Source organism: Martes martes (assembly GCF_963455335.1).
Source record: "Martes martes genome assembly, chromosome: X".
NCBI classification, from domain to species: Eukaryota; Metazoa; Chordata; class Mammalia; order Carnivora; family Mustelidae; genus Martes; species Martes martes.
Window position 1 is genome coordinate 13,605,639 of NC_137897.1, and position 21,516 is coordinate 13,627,154.

At 37.1% G+C, this 21,516-nt stretch overlaps 1 protein-coding gene across 1 annotated transcript in view; it reads left to right on the top strand.

The window, feature by feature from the left end:
* The window catches only part of CDKL5 (cyclin dependent kinase like 5), a 211,153-nt gene that overhangs the window by 155,786 nt on the left and 33,851 nt on the right, over nt 1-21,516 (top strand). The window contains exons 7-11 of the mRNA XM_080794722.1: nt 1,306-1,365; nt 5,264-5,354; nt 9,209-9,398; nt 14,357-14,437; nt 19,663-19,814. Of these exons, the coding sequence (XP_080650848.1) occupies nt 1,306-1,365; nt 5,264-5,354; nt 9,209-9,398; nt 14,357-14,437; nt 19,663-19,814 (574 nt within the window). The remainder of the gene's footprint in view (nt 1-1,305; nt 1,366-5,263; nt 5,355-9,208; nt 9,399-14,356; nt 14,438-19,662; nt 19,815-21,516) is intronic.

Here is a 21,516-nt window from a genome sequence, read left to right on the forward strand (position 1 = left end):
TAGCTTAAAGGTCATGGGAAAAATGCCAACTCCTAGTATATCTAGAAAAAGCCATTTTATATATTTTTTGGATTTGACTTTCATATCACTTACCTTATCCAGGTTGTTGGTGGTATAGAGAGATCTCCAAGTCAACTACATGTTTAGTGTCTAGAGTAATGATACTAATAACAGTCTATACCACAATATGAAGCTATTAAGACGGAACTGATTTAGCTGCATTTCTATAGTGTTGCTGTGATTTGGTTAAGTATATGATAATAAATCAATGATTGTGAATTAGCAGTAGAAACCATGATTCTGAAATCTTCAGATTTTCCTCCTGTCTTCCCTTTTTCCATTTTCACCTCTGCCATCTGATACAGATGATAGGTACTCTAAAAATAGGATTGTGAGATGCCTCCCAAGGCAGGAATTAAATCGCATTTTCTGTATATTTCTACTCAACTCCCACCACATCTTCTGAAGAGCCATCGAAAAAATGAGAAATCTTGTCTTGACTCATCCAGTATAACTTCGGCATTACACATTTATAATTATGAACCACACAGAAAAGCTAAAGAGATATGTAAATATACACATTATATAGAAAATCACAACAAATTCTAATTTTTATGTAGTTTTTCCTCTAGTAAATATAATACTAGGTACTTATATGTGTTTTTAAGGTATCTTGTGGGTGTGAACATTTTTTTAAATATTCTATCTCTGAAAATTTTATATTCTATCTCCAAAAACTTATGTTACTAGTACTTTATAAAGTAGAATAGTTCCTTGAAATGTGGTGACCTAGATTCAGTGATTCTTAAATTCCTTTCTGAGATCACATTAATACCTTTACGATTTAAAGGGAAAAATGTTTTTACATTGTGGGTCTTCATGTTTCTCAAAAAAAAAAAAAAAATTAGTTGAAACTTTTATGAATCAGCAGAAAATGTGTTACCCTGCTTTTCCCTGTCACAGGTTTCTATTCATATTACTCTGGATATTTCTTTCTTTCTTTCTTTTTTAAGATTTTATTTATTTATTTAACGCACAGAGAGAGATCACAAGTAGGCAGAGAGGCAGGTGGGGGGGGGGCGGTGGGAAGCAGGCTCCCTCCTGAGCAGAGAGCCCAACGCAGGGCTCAATCCCAGGACCCTGAGATCATGACCTGAGCTGAAGACAGAGGCTTAACCCACTGAGCCACCCAGGCACCCCTACTCTGGATATTTCTAATTAGGTGCCGTTATAGTGATCCAATAGTGTCAATCAGCAGTCCATGGAACATTTTTTAATAATTGTTTTTTCATCTTTATACTTCAGATATAAAGCCAGAAAATCTCTTAATCAGCCACAATGATGTTTTGAAACTGTGTGATTTTGGTAAGTTAAAAAGAAATTGAGCCCTGTAAGTAGAATTAATTTAATATAACATGTAGGTAGCTTTTAAAGGCTTATTAAAAGGTTTTTTTTTTTTTTAATGTTTTGACTTCAGTTAGCAGAGGAATATTCTGTTGGGTCATGTGTTGAAAATGGATGGTTAGGTAAATACTATATACACTCTTTGCATAGTGTTGTCTACTCTTTTTAAAAATTCATAATGCAGTATTTGTTTAATGAGAATGCAAAGCAAATAGATGCATGTGTATATATTCATAAACCCAGTACTTGATGATTCCAAAAACCAGTTTTCTATGAAACACTACTATGCCTTCTGTTTTGGGTACAATAAAAGAATATTTTTGAGGTATTTTAAACATTGATAGAAATTATTTTAGGTATGATCATAAACTAACAATATTCATAGGTAAATACATAAGTATCATGCATGTGCAATGATTACATACCTATAAACATCAAAGACATCTTTAGAGCAGTTCCATTTATTCCCTTTAAATGTTCAATGAATGAGATTAGTAATTGATGTTTAATATTCCATCTCCTGGTTGAGTGTATAAGGAAGCTTTTTTTTTTTTTTTAAGATTATTTATTTATTTGCCAGACAGAGATCACAAGTAGGCAGAGAGGCAGGCAAAGGGAGGGGGGGGAATGCAGGCTCCCCGCCGAGCAGAGAGCCCGATGCGGGGTTCGATCCTAAGGCCCTGGGATCATGACCTGAGCCGAAGGCAGAGGGTTTAACCCACTGAGCCACCCAGGTGCCCCTATAAGGAAGCTTTTGAATTGTATTCTCTCCTAGTAGAAAATTGTGCATTCATTTCCATATATATAAAACTGTATTAAGTGTTATTAAAAATTAAAGTTGAAATAATTCAGGAAAGTTTTGAAACTATAGATTAGGGTGCTTAAGTTCTGAGTCACTTAAAAAATCTTTTGTCTAATCTGTATGCTGAAAAATAACAACTTAATGTTATTTTTCATATATTCAAGTATAATCGTAAGTATAATATAAACTCCTACATATAAGTGAGAATTCATCTCCTTTCATAAGCAAGAGTTAGATTAGTACCTCGGAGGTGGATTGAACAAATGAGAAATAGAAGCCTTCTAAGAACGCACTGTGTGAATGACCACTTTTCTCCAGTGTGGCTTTTAGAAGCAAGTGTAACTGTTTGCCCTCAGTGTTTGCAAAGAATTTGAGTATTATGAACCTGCTTGCCTGAGAAAAAATGTTTCGTAGGACTTAAATTTTTTCATACTATTTATAGGGAATATTGCAAAGAAGAGTCCTGCTTTATTTTTTTTTATTAACATATAATGTATTATTGTTTCACAGGTCTGTGAATCATCAGTCTTACACAATTCATGGGACTCACCATAGCACATACCCTTCCCAGTGTCCATCGCCCAGCACCCCCATCCCTCCTACCCGCCTTTCCCACCAGCAACCCTCAGTTTGTTTCCTGAGATTAAGAGTCTCTTTTGGTTTGTCTCCCTCCCCAGTCCCATCTTGTTTCATTTTTCCTTCTCTTCCCCCACGAACCCCTGCTCTGTCTCTCAAATTCCTCATATCAGAGAGATCATATGATAATTGTCTTTCTCTGATTGACTTATTTCGCTCAGCATAATACCCTCTAGTTCCATCCACATTGTTGCAAAATATCAAGATGTCGGTTTTTTGTTTTTGTTTTTTGGATGGCTGCATAGTATTCCATTGTGTGTGTGTGTGTGTATCACATCTTCTTTATCCATTCATCTGTTGATGGACATCTAGGTTCTTTCCGTAGTTGGGCTATTGTGGACATTGCTGCTATAAACATTCAGGTGCACGTGCCCCTTCGGATCACTACGTTTGTATCTTTAGGGTAAATACCCAGTAGTGCGATTGCTGGGTCTTAGGATAGCTCTATTTTCAACTTTTTGAGGAACCTCCATGCTATTTTCCAGAGTGGCTGCACCAGCTTGCATTCCCACCAGCAGTGTGGGAGGGGTCCCCTTTTTCCGCATCCTTACCAATACCTGTCGTTCTTTTCCTGACTGGTTAATTGTAGCGATTCTGACTGGTGTGAGGTGGTATCTCACTGTGGTTTTGATTTGTATTTTCCTGATGCTGAGTGATGTTGAGCACTTTTTCATGTGTCTTTCGGCCATTTGGATGTCTTCTTTGCAAGTCCTGCTATATTTTAAACATCTTATGAAGTGCTTAGAAGAATAAGAAAGAAATATCGAAATACAGCTGTTTAAAAGATTTTGACCTTGACATTTTTCGCACTTTCTTAGTATTATGATTTTCAGGAATATTTCTGGTTCTATTTCTTGCTTCCTATCCATAATTGTGACTACCATCAAATACTGAGATTTTTGTGCACCTCATGATTCCTTTACTATGTATCCATGATTCTATGGGTTGATGATCTGCTTAAACCCCCAAATTACTGAAATTTGTAAACAAATTGTAAATACAAATGTGATGCCTATAGAATGGTTAATAATAGGGGAAGGTATCCCTGATCTGGCATCATTTCTTTTCTTTTCTATTTTTATTTTTATTTTTTAAAGAATTATTTATTTATTTGAGGGAGGGAGGGAGGGGGAGAGAGAAAGAGAGAGAGGGAGAGAGAGAGAGAGTGTATGTGTGTGTGTGTGTGTGTGTAGGGGCAAAGGGAGAGGGAAAGAGAATTCTCAACCAGACTTCCCTCTGGGCACGGAGCCAGACTCAGGGCTTGACCCCAGGACCCTGAGATCATGACCTGAGCCAAAATCAAGAGTCAGAAACTTAACCAACTGAGCCACCCAGGCACCCCCGGCATCATTTTTTAAAGGAAAGACAATTTGAAGTGGTAAGGAAATTTCACATGGCTGCACTGCATGTGGTTCTTTGTACCCTATGCATCCCCAGTGATCACGTCTCAACTGCTTTCCCTCTATAGCACCGGGCTCCTTTGTCTATTTTGAATCCCATTTGAAAATAGGAATATTTCTTCCAATTTTTTACTGTCATGTTTTACCCCTAATTTTAATGTTCTGGTTCTCTCTGACTATCCATAATGCTTTTGGTGTGTTAGGTGGGTAATTAGCTTACTGCTGCCTTATTTTTTGGCCCCAGAATCTTTTGAAAGGGTTTGGAGGGAAAATAATTATCGATAGAGTCTGTAAGTAATTAAGATACCCCTAATATGCTTCTCTGTCACATTAGGAGATGAAAATAATTTTGGCCTGTTGAGTTTCCATTATTGCCAACCATTAGTTGTCTATATAATGGCTAGAGCTGATCAGCAACAGTAGATGTACAAATACTAATGTAAAGTCCCACATATCAGAATATAATGACTGGCTCAGAGTGTTTGCCTTTGGCTCAGATCATGATCCCGGCATTCTGGGATCGAGCCCCCCTCGGGCTCCCTGCTCAATGGGGAGTCTGCTGCTCCCTCTCCGTGATCCCCCCCCTTCTCTCAAGTAAATAAGTAAAAAACCTTTGGGGGAAAAAAAGAATATAATGACCATCTGTGACAGGGTATTTTAGCTTTGACTTGGGCTCTTTTAGGGACTTCATTTTGTTCCTAAGATTTGCATTTATCTAGAGAGCTGACTTAAAAGTATGCTCTGAATGCTTATAAAAGTATGTGATAACTTCAAAAATACTATTTCTTTAATATAGGAGGAGACAGTTTTTTTTTAGTGAATACACTACATGTTAACTGGTATATGAATGGACTAACATTTTAAAAATAATGAAGGGACCATTAATAAATAGCCCATTCAGTACCAGTCATTGTGTTCTTTTGATGTTCCTTTAAAATATTACTAGCACTGAAATACCTTGCCAACATGATGTTGTTACTTCTTTTTCACAGTTATACCTTTGGGGTTTTCTGTCTCTCAGGTTTTGCTCGGAACCTATCAGAAGGCAATAATGCTAATTATACAGAATATGTGGCCACCAGGTGGTATCGGTCCCCAGAACTCTTACTTGGGTAAGTTACCTTCCCCAGATAAAATGACATTTATATATCTGCTGATCATATGTCATTAGGTTTGGGATCATCTATGGAAGATAAGAACTTTAGTTAATTAAATACCAGTTAACCTCTTGCAGTATAACAAGCCACCCAAAAGCTTAATGGTATAAAACAAACACCATTTTATTTGCTCACAATTCTGGATACCAGTGATTTGGGGGAGTCAGTAATTAAAGTTCACCTGGATTGTTCTTCTCTTGGTCTCAATGGGAATCACTCAGGTAGCTATTCACTCAGTAGATCATTTGGAGGATGGTTAGTTTACGAGGCCTCGGCTGGGACAGACCATCTCTGTTCCATGGAGACTCATCCTCCAGTGGGCAAGTCCAAGTCGCTTCATGTGATAGCCGAAAAATTCCCTGTAGCAGTTGGGCAAGCCTCAATGCAAAGGTGGTTTTCAAGCCTCTGTTAGCCTGGTTTTCGCCTCATTGGCCAAAACCTGTTACATGGCCAAGCCCTGATTCAAGGGATGAAGAAATAAACTCGGCCTCTTGTTGGGAGGACTGGCCTATCTGTTGGTTCATTCATTCATTCATTCATTCATTCAACAAGCAGTTATCAAGTGTCTCTTATATCCAGCCACTTTGCCAGTAACATGGTATAAATATTGAAGCAGTTGCCAATTTTCTTCTGAATAGAGAAACCTTGTTTGATGATAAATGGCTGTTCAAACACACCACATTGTTGATTTTCTCAGCAACATCACATCCATCCACTTTGTGCCCACCCTTCCGCTTTCAGTGCTTTCACTCATCTGTTAACCCCAGAAAAGGGTTTTCTGATGAGATTCTTCTTTTCTTTTTAGAAACTTGATAACCTAAGAAGGATCCTATCCTCCTGAACTCTATTACATAGTATTACATGTATTACCTTAGTTGTAGTATTTTCTTATTTTCCATACATTGTATTTCCTTCTTGGGGACCATCCAAGAATGAAGAAAGAAGGCAAACTCTGCAAATAAAATGAGATATGGTGGTGATGATGACTGGTACTCTTATTATAGGTTTCATCTCTTTAGTGTGCGAGACATATATATGGGGGTCATGAGAAATTTGATTTTTAAAGGTTTTATTTATTTATTTGTTTATCTTAGAAAGAGAGCTCAAGTGGGGGCGGGGAGCAGATGAAGAGAGGAAGAAAATCTCAAGTAGACTCTGCACTGAGTGTGGAGCTTCACGCAAGGCTTGATCCCATGACCCTGAGATCATGGCCTGAGCTGAAATCAGGAGTCAAGACACTGAACCTACTGAGCCACCCAGGCACCCTGAGAAATTTAATTTTTAAAAGATACTTCTTATATAGTAGGGGTACAAATTTCTCTGTGTGTGTGTGTTTTTTTAAGATTTTATTTATTTGACGATAGAGAGAGAGAGAGATCGGAAGTAGGCAGAGAAGCAGGCAGAGATAGAGGCGGAAGCAGGCTCCCTGCTGAGCAGAGAGCACAATGCGGGGCTCGATCCCAGGACCCTGAGATCATGACCTGAGCTGAAGGCAGAGGCTTAACCCACTGAGCCACCCACGCGCCCCTCTGTTTTTTTTGTTGTTGTTTTTGTTGAAGATCATGATGACTATATGTATAAGTTACTCACTGAGGGTTTATTTTGATATTCACAATTTCCCAGTGTCTGTTAACCATCTGATTGTAATTCTTGATTCATTGCTGACATAGAGTGTATAAGAATTATTGATACCAGTTACTGGAAGCTTTACTATTTCTTTTTTAATCAAAAGCTTGCTTTATCTTGGGAAACAAATGGTGGTTAGTCACTTTATTATTTCTCTTTGTGTGGATAGATTTTAGAATTTCTGTGCGAATTTTTAAACTTGGTTTTTTGATTGATTTTCTTTTGTGTTTGTCTTTGTTTCTTTTTCTGTGTACCTCTGTCTGGACTTAATGAGATGCATAATCCATTTTCTTTGGGGAGGGATTGGAATTTGAGTTTACTGGACAGATTTGCCAAAGAAGAAATGAGTATGAAGTAGATCATTCTTAGAACACCATTCAAGGAGTCATGTATGGTAGAGGACTTTTTATGATATGGTTTTGTCTATATGATGGCTGCAATGAGTTCATTCTGAGGACAACCTCATTATAGACCTTCAGAGAGTATTTGCTGCCTAATAATACCTGTCAGAAAACTGCAGTTATGTTTAGAGATGTGTGGGAGCTACCAAAAATAGATAGGACTCCAATTAATTGGGGCCAAATTATATATTGCTAATTAAATGATTGTCAAGTACTAGTTGAAGAACCATATTATTTGTGTAAAAATCCCATTGAAATCAGTTGATAGTTGGTTAATATTAAGATTTTACATTTTTGTACATTCTTAAGACTTTGTCCTTGACATTCAAAATAGTTCCAGCTGCATAAATTATTCATATCCGTTGACAGAAGAAAAATAGCATGATTTGGGTATGAAGAGATTTTTTGTAAGTTTCTCCATCTAGCACAAGTTTTTTCTTTTATACATGTATTAAAGAAAGATCAGTATCCTTCCCTCCCCAACAAGCTGCAAAAAGAAAATGTACATGAAGTTTCCTAATATGGTCCTTTAGGTTTTTGTGGGAATGAAATGAGATAAAGAAAATACTGACTTTCAGTTGTAATGACTTACTGTCCTAGAAACATTTCTGTGTAGTGTTAACAGTGCTTTAATTTAGAGTATCTGTTAAAAGTTTTGTATTACTGCTGTATCATTATGACTTTCTAGAATTTCATCCTGTGTTTTTTTTCAAATACTTTCTTTTGTCTTACCCTTCTTTTAACTTTTTTTTTTTTTTTAATTTCTTTAGAGAAAGAAAGATAGCATGAGCAGGGGAAGGGGCACAGGGAGGGAGTAAGCAGGCACCATGCCGAATATGGAGCCTGATATTGGGCTCGATCCTACAACCTCGAGATCATAACCTGAGCCAAAAGCAAGAGTCAGACACCCAACCGACTGAGCCACCCAGGCACTCATGGCTTTCCCTTCTTAAAATTTGGATTATTTGTGTTTGAAACTAAATAAAATATGGTTTCTTTGTCTGCCACATATAATTTGATTTAAGACTATAGATATTGGGGCATACATATAAAGCTTTTTTTGGAGTACTTAGGTTTTCACATATAGCCTCCATTTATTAATAACAGAGCCCTCTGCTAAACTTAGATCCTAGAGGAGAACTATAAACCCCGAAGGAAATGGAAAAAAGATGCCTTGAGGCAAATAGTTATCATAAAGCTCCATATACACAGGGTTCAAATAGTTTTAGGTAAATAATACTATAGAGCTTAGCCTACTCTTAGTTATTAGAAATTGTGATTCTAGGCAATCAGAAGTTAAATAGTACTCAGTGTTTATTGTTTAAGAAGATACGTTGAGTCAGTAGTACATTTTAATAGACTGATCTCAAAAAATGGATGAGGTATAACTTTTTGACATTTTAAGAGCTAAGGGATAATTACCTAGAAAATGCATTTCTTGGGAACATTTGATTTTCCAGGTGAAATGTTAACTCATCAGACATGTGTACTGTATTAGGGTTTATTAAGCCGTTCGTGTTCAAGATATGCCCAGATATGAGTAGATTCCAACTTAGTGTATACCTACTAAATTATTATTAAACTGTTGGTTTTGTTAGCATAGTTTTATTTACTTGTGCTCTGAATTTTTTCTTGGATATCCATAATTCCTTTTTTTCAGCCTCATTTGTAGTTCCTTAAATATATGAATTGCTTTAAATTATGAATCTGTTCAAAATAATTTGGAAATTATTAAAATGTGTTTCTTCATTTGCCAAGACAGTTTCTCCCTTTGCCTTTCAGAGCTCCTTATGGAAAGTCTGTCGATATGTGGTCAGTGGGCTGTATTCTTGGGGAGCTTAGCGATGGACAGCCTTTATTTCCTGGAGAAAGCGAAATTGACCAACTTTTTACTATTCAGAAGGTGCTAGGACCACTTCCATCCGAACAGATGAAACTCTTCTACAGTAATCCTCGATTCCATGGGCTCCGGGTAAGAAGCTTTAATAAAACTCCAAATGGAATCAATACAGCAGTATTTAAATCATTGTTCATTGCACAATGGAATGCTAAGCTGTCCATTGAATACTTTTCCCTTTCCCAATACAATGCTTATAATCTCCATTATAGTATTTTATTTTTGAATCTTATATATAATTTGTGAATTTTAAGAAATATTCTGAATTTGAAAGTGGGAGCTGGCAATGTTTTTCCTAATTGATAAGTTCCAATTTTGCAAACCCTGTTCTAGCATATGCATTATTATAGTCTACACTTTGATTCTCTCAGAATGTTTCTTTGTCTAAAATATTAAGCATCCCTAAAAGATATGAAAATGTATAAATGACTTGCTTATTTGAACAAACATTTGTAATGATTTGAGGGAGAATATGAATCCTTGCATTCTATAGATTTAAAGGTTGTGTTCTAGCATGTATTTCTTGTCTGTTGACAGTGAAATATCAGATCTTCTTTTCAAGCTAGTATATTGTCTTGGGCAGCCTTTTCTAGGCTTGCTAACTTTGTACAAAACTTGTTTTCAGAGAATATGCTTAAAGAGGGTCTTAAGGTAGAAACTTTCCCCAGATGAGAGATAAGCAACTTATTACAGTAGCCAGACAGAGGCTGCTTCTCTCTTCCATCTACCCCAAAAGCTACTTTTTTAGTTTTCAACTACTCTGGACTAACATGCCAATTGGTGACCATTATGAGAACGCTAAAATATGCTCACTGCCATTTTCTTTCTTTCTCTTAAATGCATGATTCTCAAACCATATTTTCTTGAGTTTTGCTGAGCACTTCATTTTTCCTTTTGACTTTCTGGACCTCCGTTCATTCCATTTTGAGGCGCATCCCCTCCTCACACATGAGCGCCCAACGTGGTGCCTGCTCCTCTCTCTCCAAACTCCCACCACGCTTGTCTTTGCTTTTCTTTGACTTCTAAAAACATTTTAGAAGTCCTAAAAACATTTAGGACTTTTCCAGCTTAACACCGTTTTACCTGAACTATTGACGATCACTCCTAAACGCATCTCTCCAACTTTCTGTCTTCACTTTAGTGTTTTCACATTGCCTTTGCGATAATTGTCCTTCAGATTGCACATTCAGTTGTATCTCCTTTGTGTTTGGAAACCTCTATGGGATTGCTTACGTTTAAACTCCTTAGGTGGTAACATTAAGAACCCCTTGCTCTTAGCCCTCCAACTTTATCTGCCACTCATTCCCACCATTGCCCCCTACTTGTCAACATATTGAACTTCTCACCATTTCCTTGACATATTGCTCCTACAGTGCTGTGTTTTCATTTCTATGGTGCTCCTAGTACTTGCTCTACTTCGTGGAAAGCTCTTCTTCCTCTTTCTCCCAGACTGAGGTCAAGTGTTCTCCCTCCAGGAAGCCTTTCTGGACTCCTCCAGGGAGTGGGTGACTCCCCCTTCCGTGTTCCAGTAGTGCTCATTGCCATCTCTTTTAAATAGCTGTTTTCAAAAAATTACGTATCTCACTGAACTGATGAATTCCTTGAGGAAATGAACTACCATGTCCACTAGTAGATTCATAGCACATCTAGAGTAGTGCCTAGCAGGTTGAATAATAATGAATGATTGAATTTTTTTTTAAAGATTTTATTTATTTATTTGACAGACAGAGATCCCAAGTAGGCAGAGAGGTAGGCAGAGAGGCAGGCAGAGGGGGGGGAGGGAAGCAGATTCCTTGCTGAGCAGAGAGCCCAAGGCGGGACTCCATCCCAGGACCCTGAGATCATGACCTGAACCGAAGGCAGAGGCTTAACCCACTAAGCCACCCAGGCGCCCCTGAATGATTGAATATTTGACCTCAGGATTTTAACAGTAACTTCTGGAACATCAAGTTTGGCCTGCTGGCTGCCTGTTCTTTGCCTGGTTAAAGAGACTCCATGCTGGATTGCCTGAAGAGAGTGTAAACAGATGTGTTACGGTACCTGACCTTAATAACTTATAAACTAGCCGAAGAATTAAGACGTTTGTGCATGAAATAATTGGAAAGCAATATGACTTATAATAAAACGCCTCATTCTTTACTGCGTTGCACTGTTTTCTAATACATCTAGCAGTATGGCTGAGACCGTGAGAGTGTTAAACATTCTGGAAAGTTAGAAATCATAGTTGGCTGGACTCATTAGAGGAAGATTTATAGAAGATTTGAAATTTGTCGTGGATATGAACAATGAGTAGCTTTGGGTTAGATAGGCCAAACGAAGGATCTCTTTCCCTTATTTGTGTGTGGTCCGTTTTGTTCACAGACCTCCTCACTAAGTAGTATTATCTGTAAAACGCTGGATAGCATATGACAGCACCGCTTATAAATAACCTTCAGAGAAATTGCTGCTTCTGTGTTACTTTGATTTTTATAAACGTTAATATTTTTACAATTTAGTCTGAACATGTTTGTGGTCTTTTAACTAAATTAGGTTAGTCTTTTTGGAGGTTTAACATCATTTGAGGGGAATGTCTTTCTTTATCATTTTGTTGGAGAATATCTGTGAAAGATAGCTAAGCATGTAGAGTGTGGGAACTGGAACTTCCATGAGTTACAGACTCACCAGTGACTAGTCCAGTGTTACTGGCGTTTTGATTCAGTTGTGTAGAGATTGGAAAATCAGCAAGATGTTGCTCTTTTGGTATGCTTTATTTTGAAAAAGTAACAGTAGTCTCATAGACTAGGGCATAGACTCTGGAGTTAGACTGCTGGGGTTCATAGCCTGGCTCCATATTTCTTACATGAATGACTTTGGCAAGTTTCTTGTGCCTTGGTTTCTTCGTGTAGAAAATGCTGGTAACAGAAGTACTACCCTTTGGGGTTGTTGTAAAGGTTAATTGTTCTCTGTAATATGCCCAGACCAGTGCCTGACACATAGTAAGAGCTTGCTAAAGACATACTCTCGTTGTATTGTATTGTTCAAGTGATTAAGAAAGAAAAACTACTCATTGGGATATAATTTAAACTTCTATGCTTGAGTTTTGGTTGTATGTTGAATTATCACATGAGAATGGTAGATTTCACTCAAAAGCATATAAATTAATTTTTTAACTTAGTTTGGTCATTTTTTATCATAATTTTTTAAATACCTTTTCAGTCTCTGCATTAATTTTCTTATCAATGAAATGTTACTTCTGAAGAAAGAAAAGGACATCTGGTAGCATAAGATAGACTTCATAAGCAAAATATTAATTAAAATGTAGCAGACAGAGTTGTTTATCACAGCATGACAGGTGTCTCTCTTTGGGCTGGTATTTAATACTCCAACAACATCCAAAAGAACTTCCGTTGAGAGCGGTGCCTAGGTTCAGAAAGAGTGTGGGTTTGGATTATAGACCTGGATGCAAATATTAGTTCTGCTTTTTAATTATGTAACTTGCCTTGAATAAGTTATTTGAACTTTCTGATTATCACCTTCTTCATCTCTAAAATAAGAAGAATTGCTAAAATGCCTTGTATAGCATCACTTCCTTCTCTAATTAGTTAAAATTATTGCCCGTGTGTCTGTGTTAAGTTTGTGTTATTCCTTCTACTTCCTCTATCTGGACTGCTGTCCTACTTTTCTCTGTCCTCACATTTTTCTTACCTTTCAAAACCTAGCTCAAATATTATCTGCGGATTCTCTTTTTCTCCAGCTGCAAGTCTCTTTTTCTCCACCTTGGTCTCTCCTTCCTCCGAGCTTCAAGTAGAATTTTTGGCTGCACACTTCAGTGCTGATTGCTGTCTCAGCCAGACTGTGGGTTGCTTAATTGCATGGTTTAGGTCTGACCCATATGCTGTAATTCCTTCTGTCCCTAGCACAGTGTGCAGATAATGTCATAATCACAACTTCAGTGATTTGTTTGAATTTCCCTCCATAACTAGTCCTCCCATCCACGTACTGAACACGTTCAAGGATTCTGGTACTTTGAAATGCTCTTATGTCGGTATAAAGGAAATATGTATTAAAGGCAAAGGAGCCCTTCCCATTGCGAGGGAGTGCATGGCATTGAGCTCTAATACTTTCTCATCCATGTGGATGTTGCAAAATGTGGGATGGCAGAGAGGACAGAGCACCTTAATAAATTTGACCTCTTCTCTTCATTTTATTTAAAAAGGCATTTATTAATTTAGAAGACTGTTGGCCTTCTGTTCCAGCTTATATAAAGGAAGGAATTGAAAACAGGTCATTAAAAAAGTATTTTAAAAGCAATGTTCAAACATGTGTCTGAATTCACTATTGCTATTTCTGTGGCCTTTCAAGTACTGGCCTCTCTGCCTTCTCTCTCTCTCTCTCTTTTTTTTTTTTAAGATTTTTATTTACTTATTTGAGCTAGAGAGAGAGAGAGCATGAGCGGGGGGGTCTGGGGGGGTGGTGGCGGCGGGGGCAGAGGGAGAGGGAAATGCAGATTCTCCAAGGAATAGGGATCCTGACACAGAGCTCGATCCCAGAACCCTGGGATCATGACCTGAGCTGAAGGCAGCTGTTTAACCGACTGAGCCACCCAGGTGCCCCTTCTCTCTCTCTCTCTCTCTCTTTTTTTTTTCATTTCTCTAATTTTCAAGAGTAAATGATATTGTGAAAAAGCCTTAAGAATTGTCTATGTAAGCAGACAAATTCTGTGTAAACTATGTTATAACTGAAGTATCTATATAAACAGACAGTACCCTGTAAACTGTATAGTCTCAAATCTTTACAGTTAGGTTTGTTTTACATGCTTCATTGGCTAGATTTAATATCCTCTCTTATCTATACATTTTCCTGTTATTTGATACCTAGTCCTATTAATCTGTACCTCAAATACATAGACATAAAACTAATAGACACATGAAATGAATTTGACTCTGGCACTAGGACAGTAACTTCTGTTCCTTTGTTACCTTTTCCAGAACTCACAGCACATATGCACATGTGTCCCCTTCCCCACGTGCTAACACTCCTGTCTGTTCTTACAGTTTCCAGCTGTTAACCACCCTCAGACATTGGAGAGAAGATACCTTGGAATTCTAAATAGCGTCTTACTTGACTTAATGAAGGTGGGACAAGTTGATGTTGTCTATATAAAATGTCTTTTGGTTTGTGGATTTGTTTTCTGTTTACATGTGACCAAAGCCTGCTTTGTATTTCGTTAATAGATGTGTTATAGTGAATAATGGGGGACTATGTTATGTTAAAAGCATGCGGTTTAATCAAAATAGCAACAGTACCTAGTTTTGTCACATTCCGTGTAGACAAGACCATGAGATACCTCAGTTATGTTCCTAAAGTGGGTAGAATAATAATGATTTAAATATAAATAATAAATAACTTAAAAATTCAGCGTTAAAGAGCTGCTTAGGTATAACGTTTCCAAACAAATCTTAAAATGAATGTTGAAAGAAGAAAGGTTCTAACTTTTTTTTTAACGTGACATTTAAGGCCTCTCAAGATTATTTTGTAAGTGAACCTAGTTCTGCCCTTTTTCGGATTCGGCCTCTTCTCTCCCTGAGGGTGGGGCTTTTTCTGGGTCTCTCTCTCTTTTTTTTGCCACAGCAGAATCACTGCTTCTACCACACCTGAGCATGCCTCCTCCTGCTCCTGTCCCTATCCAGAAAGTTCTCCTGCTCTGCACTACCAGAAACATTCTCACCGTTTTTTATTCAAGCTCTTCCTCCCCATTAGATGGACAGCCACTGAAGCAAGAACCAGTTTTTCCTGTTTCTCTGGCTTTCATTGCAGCCAGCCAGTGCGTAAGCTGGTGCTGGTTTTTTGATAGCAGACCTTCAAAAAAACACTTGTTAATGGATCAATTTTATTGTACGTCCATTTAGTTTATTGTTCAAAATCAGGGGTGGTTACATTATGCACATAGTCTTAAAGGTACACTTAGCACAGCTGGAAATTGCCGAGAGCGCTTTCAGAACTTTGTTGTGCTTTAAACTATGTTCCTCTGTGTCCTGAGGAACACTGTGCAAATTGGTGTCGCGGCAACGGTGAGGGATTGGGCACGGCTTTTAGAAAGGCCACATACCACATAACCTTTTGTAGAGAATCACAATATTCATTAATTTAGGAAGGCTTTTGGAAATCCTAGGTAAAGAAGCATTTATGTCTTGCTCAGCATTTCCCACATTTAATTAAATACTGAATACTATTTAAAAAAAAGTCTGTGGACTCTGAAAAACAAACTGAGGGTTTTGGAAGGGAGTGGGGTGGGGCGTTAGGTGAGCCTGGTGGTGGGTATTAAGGAGGGCACGTATTGCATGGAGCACTGGGCGTGGTGCATAAACAATGAATCTTGGAACACTGAAAAATTAAAATAAAATTGAAAAAAAAATAACTACAGTACTGGTGTTCTGAACACAGATGGAGAGATGCTATTAAAAAGATAACCCTCAAGGGTCTTTCATATTAATTAGGCATAAATTATCTCTTGATTCAGTTTTGATTCTGTCAGTATGTTCTGTCACACAATCAATATTTATCAGGGCTTAATGATTTGGTAACTTAAAATTATAAATAAAGTGAAAAAAGAACTGAATTAAATACAGTTTCATGGTTTTTGCCTTTTGTCTTTTTAAAAAAATAACTGAACTTTTTTTAGTTAAATCATTACCAATTCTAATTACCAAGGGTCAGTGTGGTACCTGGTAAAATCTAGAACAGATAAAAGTACAAAGAAAATGAGAATCTTTCTGTATTGATACCAATTTGGAAATTAAACTAATTCCTATTTAGAATATTTAGCTTCAAACTTCTTTAACATTAAGTAAACATTTTTATTGAAATGTATATTCATAAGATATGCAAATTATGTATACATTTCAGTTAGTTTTTAGAATGTAAACATATCAATGTAACCACATCAAGACTGAGATAGAGAAAATTATTAACACCCAAAAAGCCTCTTCAAGACCCCCTCCCTGACTCTCCACCCCATATGCCTCCCCACTCCTGGAAACCATAATTCTGAGTTCTATCACCAAAGATTAATATTGCCTTGTTATTGAATGTTACATAAATAGAATTATTCCTTTTGTCTTTTAACCATTTTCAAAATGAATTTGAAAAGTAAATAACATTATTTATCCTTTCATGAAGAAATATATTCTCTATGCCATTCCCTAAAGCAGATTTGTTGATATTGTCCATATATAAGTACCTAAAATAGCCATCTCATCCTGCATCTGTTTATACATATTAGCCATTTTAGAGGGGATGCAGGTTACCAGAATTGATCCAACCCACGGTAATATACATGGACTCTATTTTAGTTTTTTCCCCTGAAATGCTGAATTTTGAAGCTGTTTACTTGGTGAGTTTTATACTTTCCTCATAATGACCTCCTCCTTTTAAGTAATTTGAAAATTAACAGCTATATTTATGGATATAAAAATAGTTCTTTGTGTGTATATGCAGTAATTTCTACAGTTGATAATCTTAAAATAGCACTTCGATGCTCGTAGATATTTGGCTTGTAAAAAGTCCTATGTACTTCTAATTTAAAATACTACTCAGGAGCCAGCTTTGCTGTTTTTAACTAGTATCATACATTTGAAACCATTTTGATGTTAACTGTTTGGCTGCTGAGACCAAAATCATTTTTATATACCTCCACAGTTTTTTATTTTCTAAAGAGGAGGAGGCAAGAACTGCAATAAGTTTAGAATTCTATCTGAGTCAACATGAATTTAAATCCACTTGCATATAAACAGTGGCTTGGGTTAGCAGAATCTTTTGACCCGAAGTGAATGTTTCAGTGTATGGTAGAATAAGACTTCAAATTTTCTGTGGTGCTAGGTTAAAGGAGGTTGTCTGAAATTGAATTCTGGCTCACTGGGAGCAAATCTAGGTTTGTTCTCACTGTCCAAGTGGATCACAAAGAGATTAACTGTGGGTATAACCAATGAAAGTGACCTAGAGATAGATTTGGGAATGCTGGAATTTCAATATTCTTCCTTTCTCTGAGAGAAAATGCCATCAGTGAATTTTGCTGTGAGAATATCATCCCAGCAGATTCCAGTGTGCTCTACTGAGTTGTGTTAGGTTATGTAGATTTATGTTTTATATATTTGCTTAATTTTTCAATAAAAATTACTTTAATGATTCACTTTTAGAAATCTTGTCCAATTACTAATAAGATAAATAGTATTAGAAGAAAATATTAAACATTTTAGTTGTTAAAACATCTCCTATGTGCAACATGAAAGGGTTAGTTACTGTAATATATAAAGAACACTTAAAAATAAATTAGGACAGAGGCATCTGGGTGGCTCAGTTGGTTGGGCATCCAAGTCCAGAGTCTTGGGATCCAGCCCCAGTCTGGCTCCTTGCTCAGCAAGTAGTCTGCTTGAGGATTCTCTCTCTCCCTTTCCCTCTGCCCTCACCCTAAAGTAAATCTTTTAAAAAAAATTAGGACAGATACACGAATAGAAAAATAAAAGAAGGGGGTGCCTGGGTGGCTCAGTGGGTTAAAGCCTCTGCCTTCAGCTCCGGTCATGATCTCAGGGTCCTGGGATCGAGCCCCGTGTCGGGCTCTCTGCTCAGCGGGAAGCCTGCTTCCCTCTCTCTCTCTGCCTACTTGTGATCTCTGTCTGTCAAATGAATAAATAAAATCTTAAAACAAAAAAAAAAAAGAAAAAGAAAAGAAGGACTGCAAGAAACCAATAAGCATAAAAATACTCAACCTCATTAGTAATTACAGATTTGAATTAAAACAGCTATGAGATACCATTTATTAAATGTCTGTAGCTTACAAGTAGTTAAAAAAAATGATAATGCCTGTTGTTGATGAAGATATCAGGAAATTGGCAGATTCTCAGTTGCTGAGAAGGAGTATCATTTCAGACAAACTTACTAGGGGATGACTTTTCAACACATAGAAAATAATCCTCAAAAGTTTGCATAATTAACAATATATCTCTGGTTGTTTATCCTATGAAAGGGATCATGTATGCATGCAAGGATTTCTGCTATGTATCATAGCATTAATTATAATAGTGAAAAGTAGCAGCCATCTAAATGTCTAACATTAGGAGACCAATTGAATAAATTATGATATATCCATCCCACATACTTCCTACGTCATTTAAGAACATGTTGTGAAGTTATTTGTTGTATCATTTTCATAATAATAACATAAAGGAAACAACCAAAATGTTTGTCATTAGAGAATTGCTAAAAACAACCTAAGGCATATCCATAGAGTAAAAGCTCTTCACTGATATGCAATGATCTCTTAAAATCTAATGTCCATTGGAAAGAAAGTTAAGTGCAGACCATAGTGTGTCTGCTACTATTTGGGTAAAATAAAAGCAACAGGGGCGCCTGGGTGGCTCCGTGGGTTAAGCTGCTGCCTTTAGCTCAGGTCATGATCTCGGGGTCCTGGGATCAAGTCCCGCATCGGGCTCTCTGCTCAGCAGGGAGCCTGCTTCTCTGTCTCTCCCTCTCTGCCTGCCTCTCTGCCTACTTGTGATCTTTCTCTGTCAAATAAATAAATAAATAAATAAAATCTTTAAAAATTAAAAAAATTTAAAAAAATTAAAATAAATAAAAATTAAAATTAAAAAATAAAATAAAAGCAACAGACAGAGATAGGTACAGAATATCTATGGAAGGATGCGCAAGACTATGGGCTGCCTCCCGAAAGGGGGCAGGAGAAAGATGAGTGTATATTGTTTCATATGAATATATACTTCTTCCAAGATACATGTCAGATGTTTGTTATGTTGTAAAAAATGTTTTTGACTAGTATGTGAAAAATGCAGGATCCACAACTTCCACGTATAACATAAAGTCAGATTTTATAAAACAAAATATGTATATACGATATTCAGAAAAGGGCTGGGAGAGCTTATCCCCAGAGGGCAACAGCAGTAAGATAATGTGGTAATTTATTTATTTTTTTATTTAAAACATTTTTTTTAAAAAAAGATTTTATCTATTTGAGAGAAAGAGAATGAGTGAGCGAGCACAAGTAGGGGAGGGGCAGAGGGAGAAAGAGAAGCAGACCTCCTGCTGATCGTGGAACCTGACACAGGGCTCCATCCGAGGACCCTAAGACCTAAGCCAAATTTAGACATTTAACCAAGTCACCCAGGCATCCCAATAATGTGATAATTTAAATAACCCTCTTTAAAAAGTTTTTTTTGGACTAAACTGTGTTTGCTAGATAGTTTGCAATGACCATGCATTTCTTTTATAAGGAAAAGAAATAAGGTTTTTATTACAATTTAAATTTGACTTTGTAATGTTCTTTCCAATCCTAACTTTGTTTCCTAAGAATTTACTGAAGTTGGACCCAGCTGACAGATACTTGACAGAACAATGTTTGAATCACCCTACATTTCAAACCCAGAGACTTCTGGATCGTTCCCCTTCAAGGTCAGCAAAAAGAAAACCTTACCACGTGGAAAGCAGCACTTTGTCTAATAGGTAAATATTCCCTTTTAAGGAAATACAGATGCAGTGTTGGTCTTACAAGTAGGTGGAGGAGGTGGCTGCTTAAATGATGCAATTAAAGAAAAGAAGGAAAGCCCTCTTTATTCAAAAATATCTTCCTTATGCTTATTACATGATTCAGAACCATAATTAAAGAGTTGTGTGGGTCTTAAAGACTTTCTTATCTTTAATAATATATTATGAAAACCTATGCATTTCCTGGGAAAGGTAGCATAGGTTAGCAACTAAGGGGGTTTCTAGCCTCATGAATGAGAAGATCCTGCGTAAATGGGGCCCAGGCGTGATGCTTGGAGGCAGAAGGGTGGGTGAGGGCAAGGGGATTTCTGGAGGGAGAAGAGGATGCCAAACACAAGTGGGGAGGAAGCCACCTAGGACAGTCTTTGCAACTGAACCAAGTAGGTTTGGCTCTATTAGAAAGCTCGTATGTTTTTGTTTTTTTAATCATTGAGTTGACAAGTTAGTTTCTTATAAGAATAAGAATATGAAAATGGTAAAGTCAGTTTGGTAGATAGTGATTAAAATTGGTGTTTCTTAAAATAAAAATTTTTATCATAATCTTAAAACCCTCTACTTCTGGGGTGGGGGCTGTCTTCCCTTCTCTACCAAGAAGCTGATCTTGTCATCTGGTATTGCTCAGCCTCTGGGATTAGTAAGTTGTTTCGTTCATCTACTCTTAAAAGATAAATAGAAAATGGTCATTCTTAATGTGAAGTTTTCTGAATATTTTCTCCTTTCACTGCAATTTTCTCTCCACATAACATAATTGTTATTAATCTATTGGAATTTTGAAAACCCGAGACCTAGTACTTTTTCAAGATATGTGTGCATATCCATAAATTGACAATAACCATTTATCCTATGTTTTCTCTGCCTAACTGAGGTGGTATGATTGTGTTTTACTGCTCTTTACTGTCTTCTGAGTGATTGGTTTACATATGTTATAGACCATTCTTAGCTGGATTGTTTTATTTGTTTGGGGATTTTTTTTGTTTGTTTTTCCTTTACTCGCCCTCCCCCCCCCCCCCCCCCCGCCCGGTGGCCTGTGAGCAGATTCAAATTCTGCTTAACCAAGTTTGTGTTCACTTTGTTTGTTTCCATGAGATTTTAGTACACTAAGGAATAATAGTCATCATGTAGTTACTCCTTTCCATTTAGGAAGTTCACATTATGCCTCTGTCTTATCTGGGATCACTCCCCAGTTCAGGTACTGTTGTCTCCGTTCTGCCTTAATTATCACTTGACTCCTCTAGTTCACATTTGCAAAGGAAAAAGATCCCAAGGATATAAACTTCAGTAGACTGATGATAATTTTTTGCTTCATGCTGTAGTGATTAGTGGTACAACCCATATCATGAAAGGGGGCCTTTGTATCTATCCTCTAATGACTTGGCTTGAGAGATCCCCAGTGGGTGTCTGAGGCTCTCCCTGGGAAGCCTCTTTGGGAATCTGTCAAGGAGGATTTGTGTGGTGATAGGCTGTAATTTATATGGGTCTTTAAGGAGTCCACCCAAATCTTCTTTTGAAGTAGACAAGAATAGAAATGATAAGTAGATAAAACCTATGGAAGAATCTGTGTTTAGGTCTTAACACCATGTAGAATTTTTTTTTTTTTTAAGATTTTATTTATTTGGGGCACCTGGGTGGCTCAGTGGGTTAAGCCTCTACCTTCGGCTCA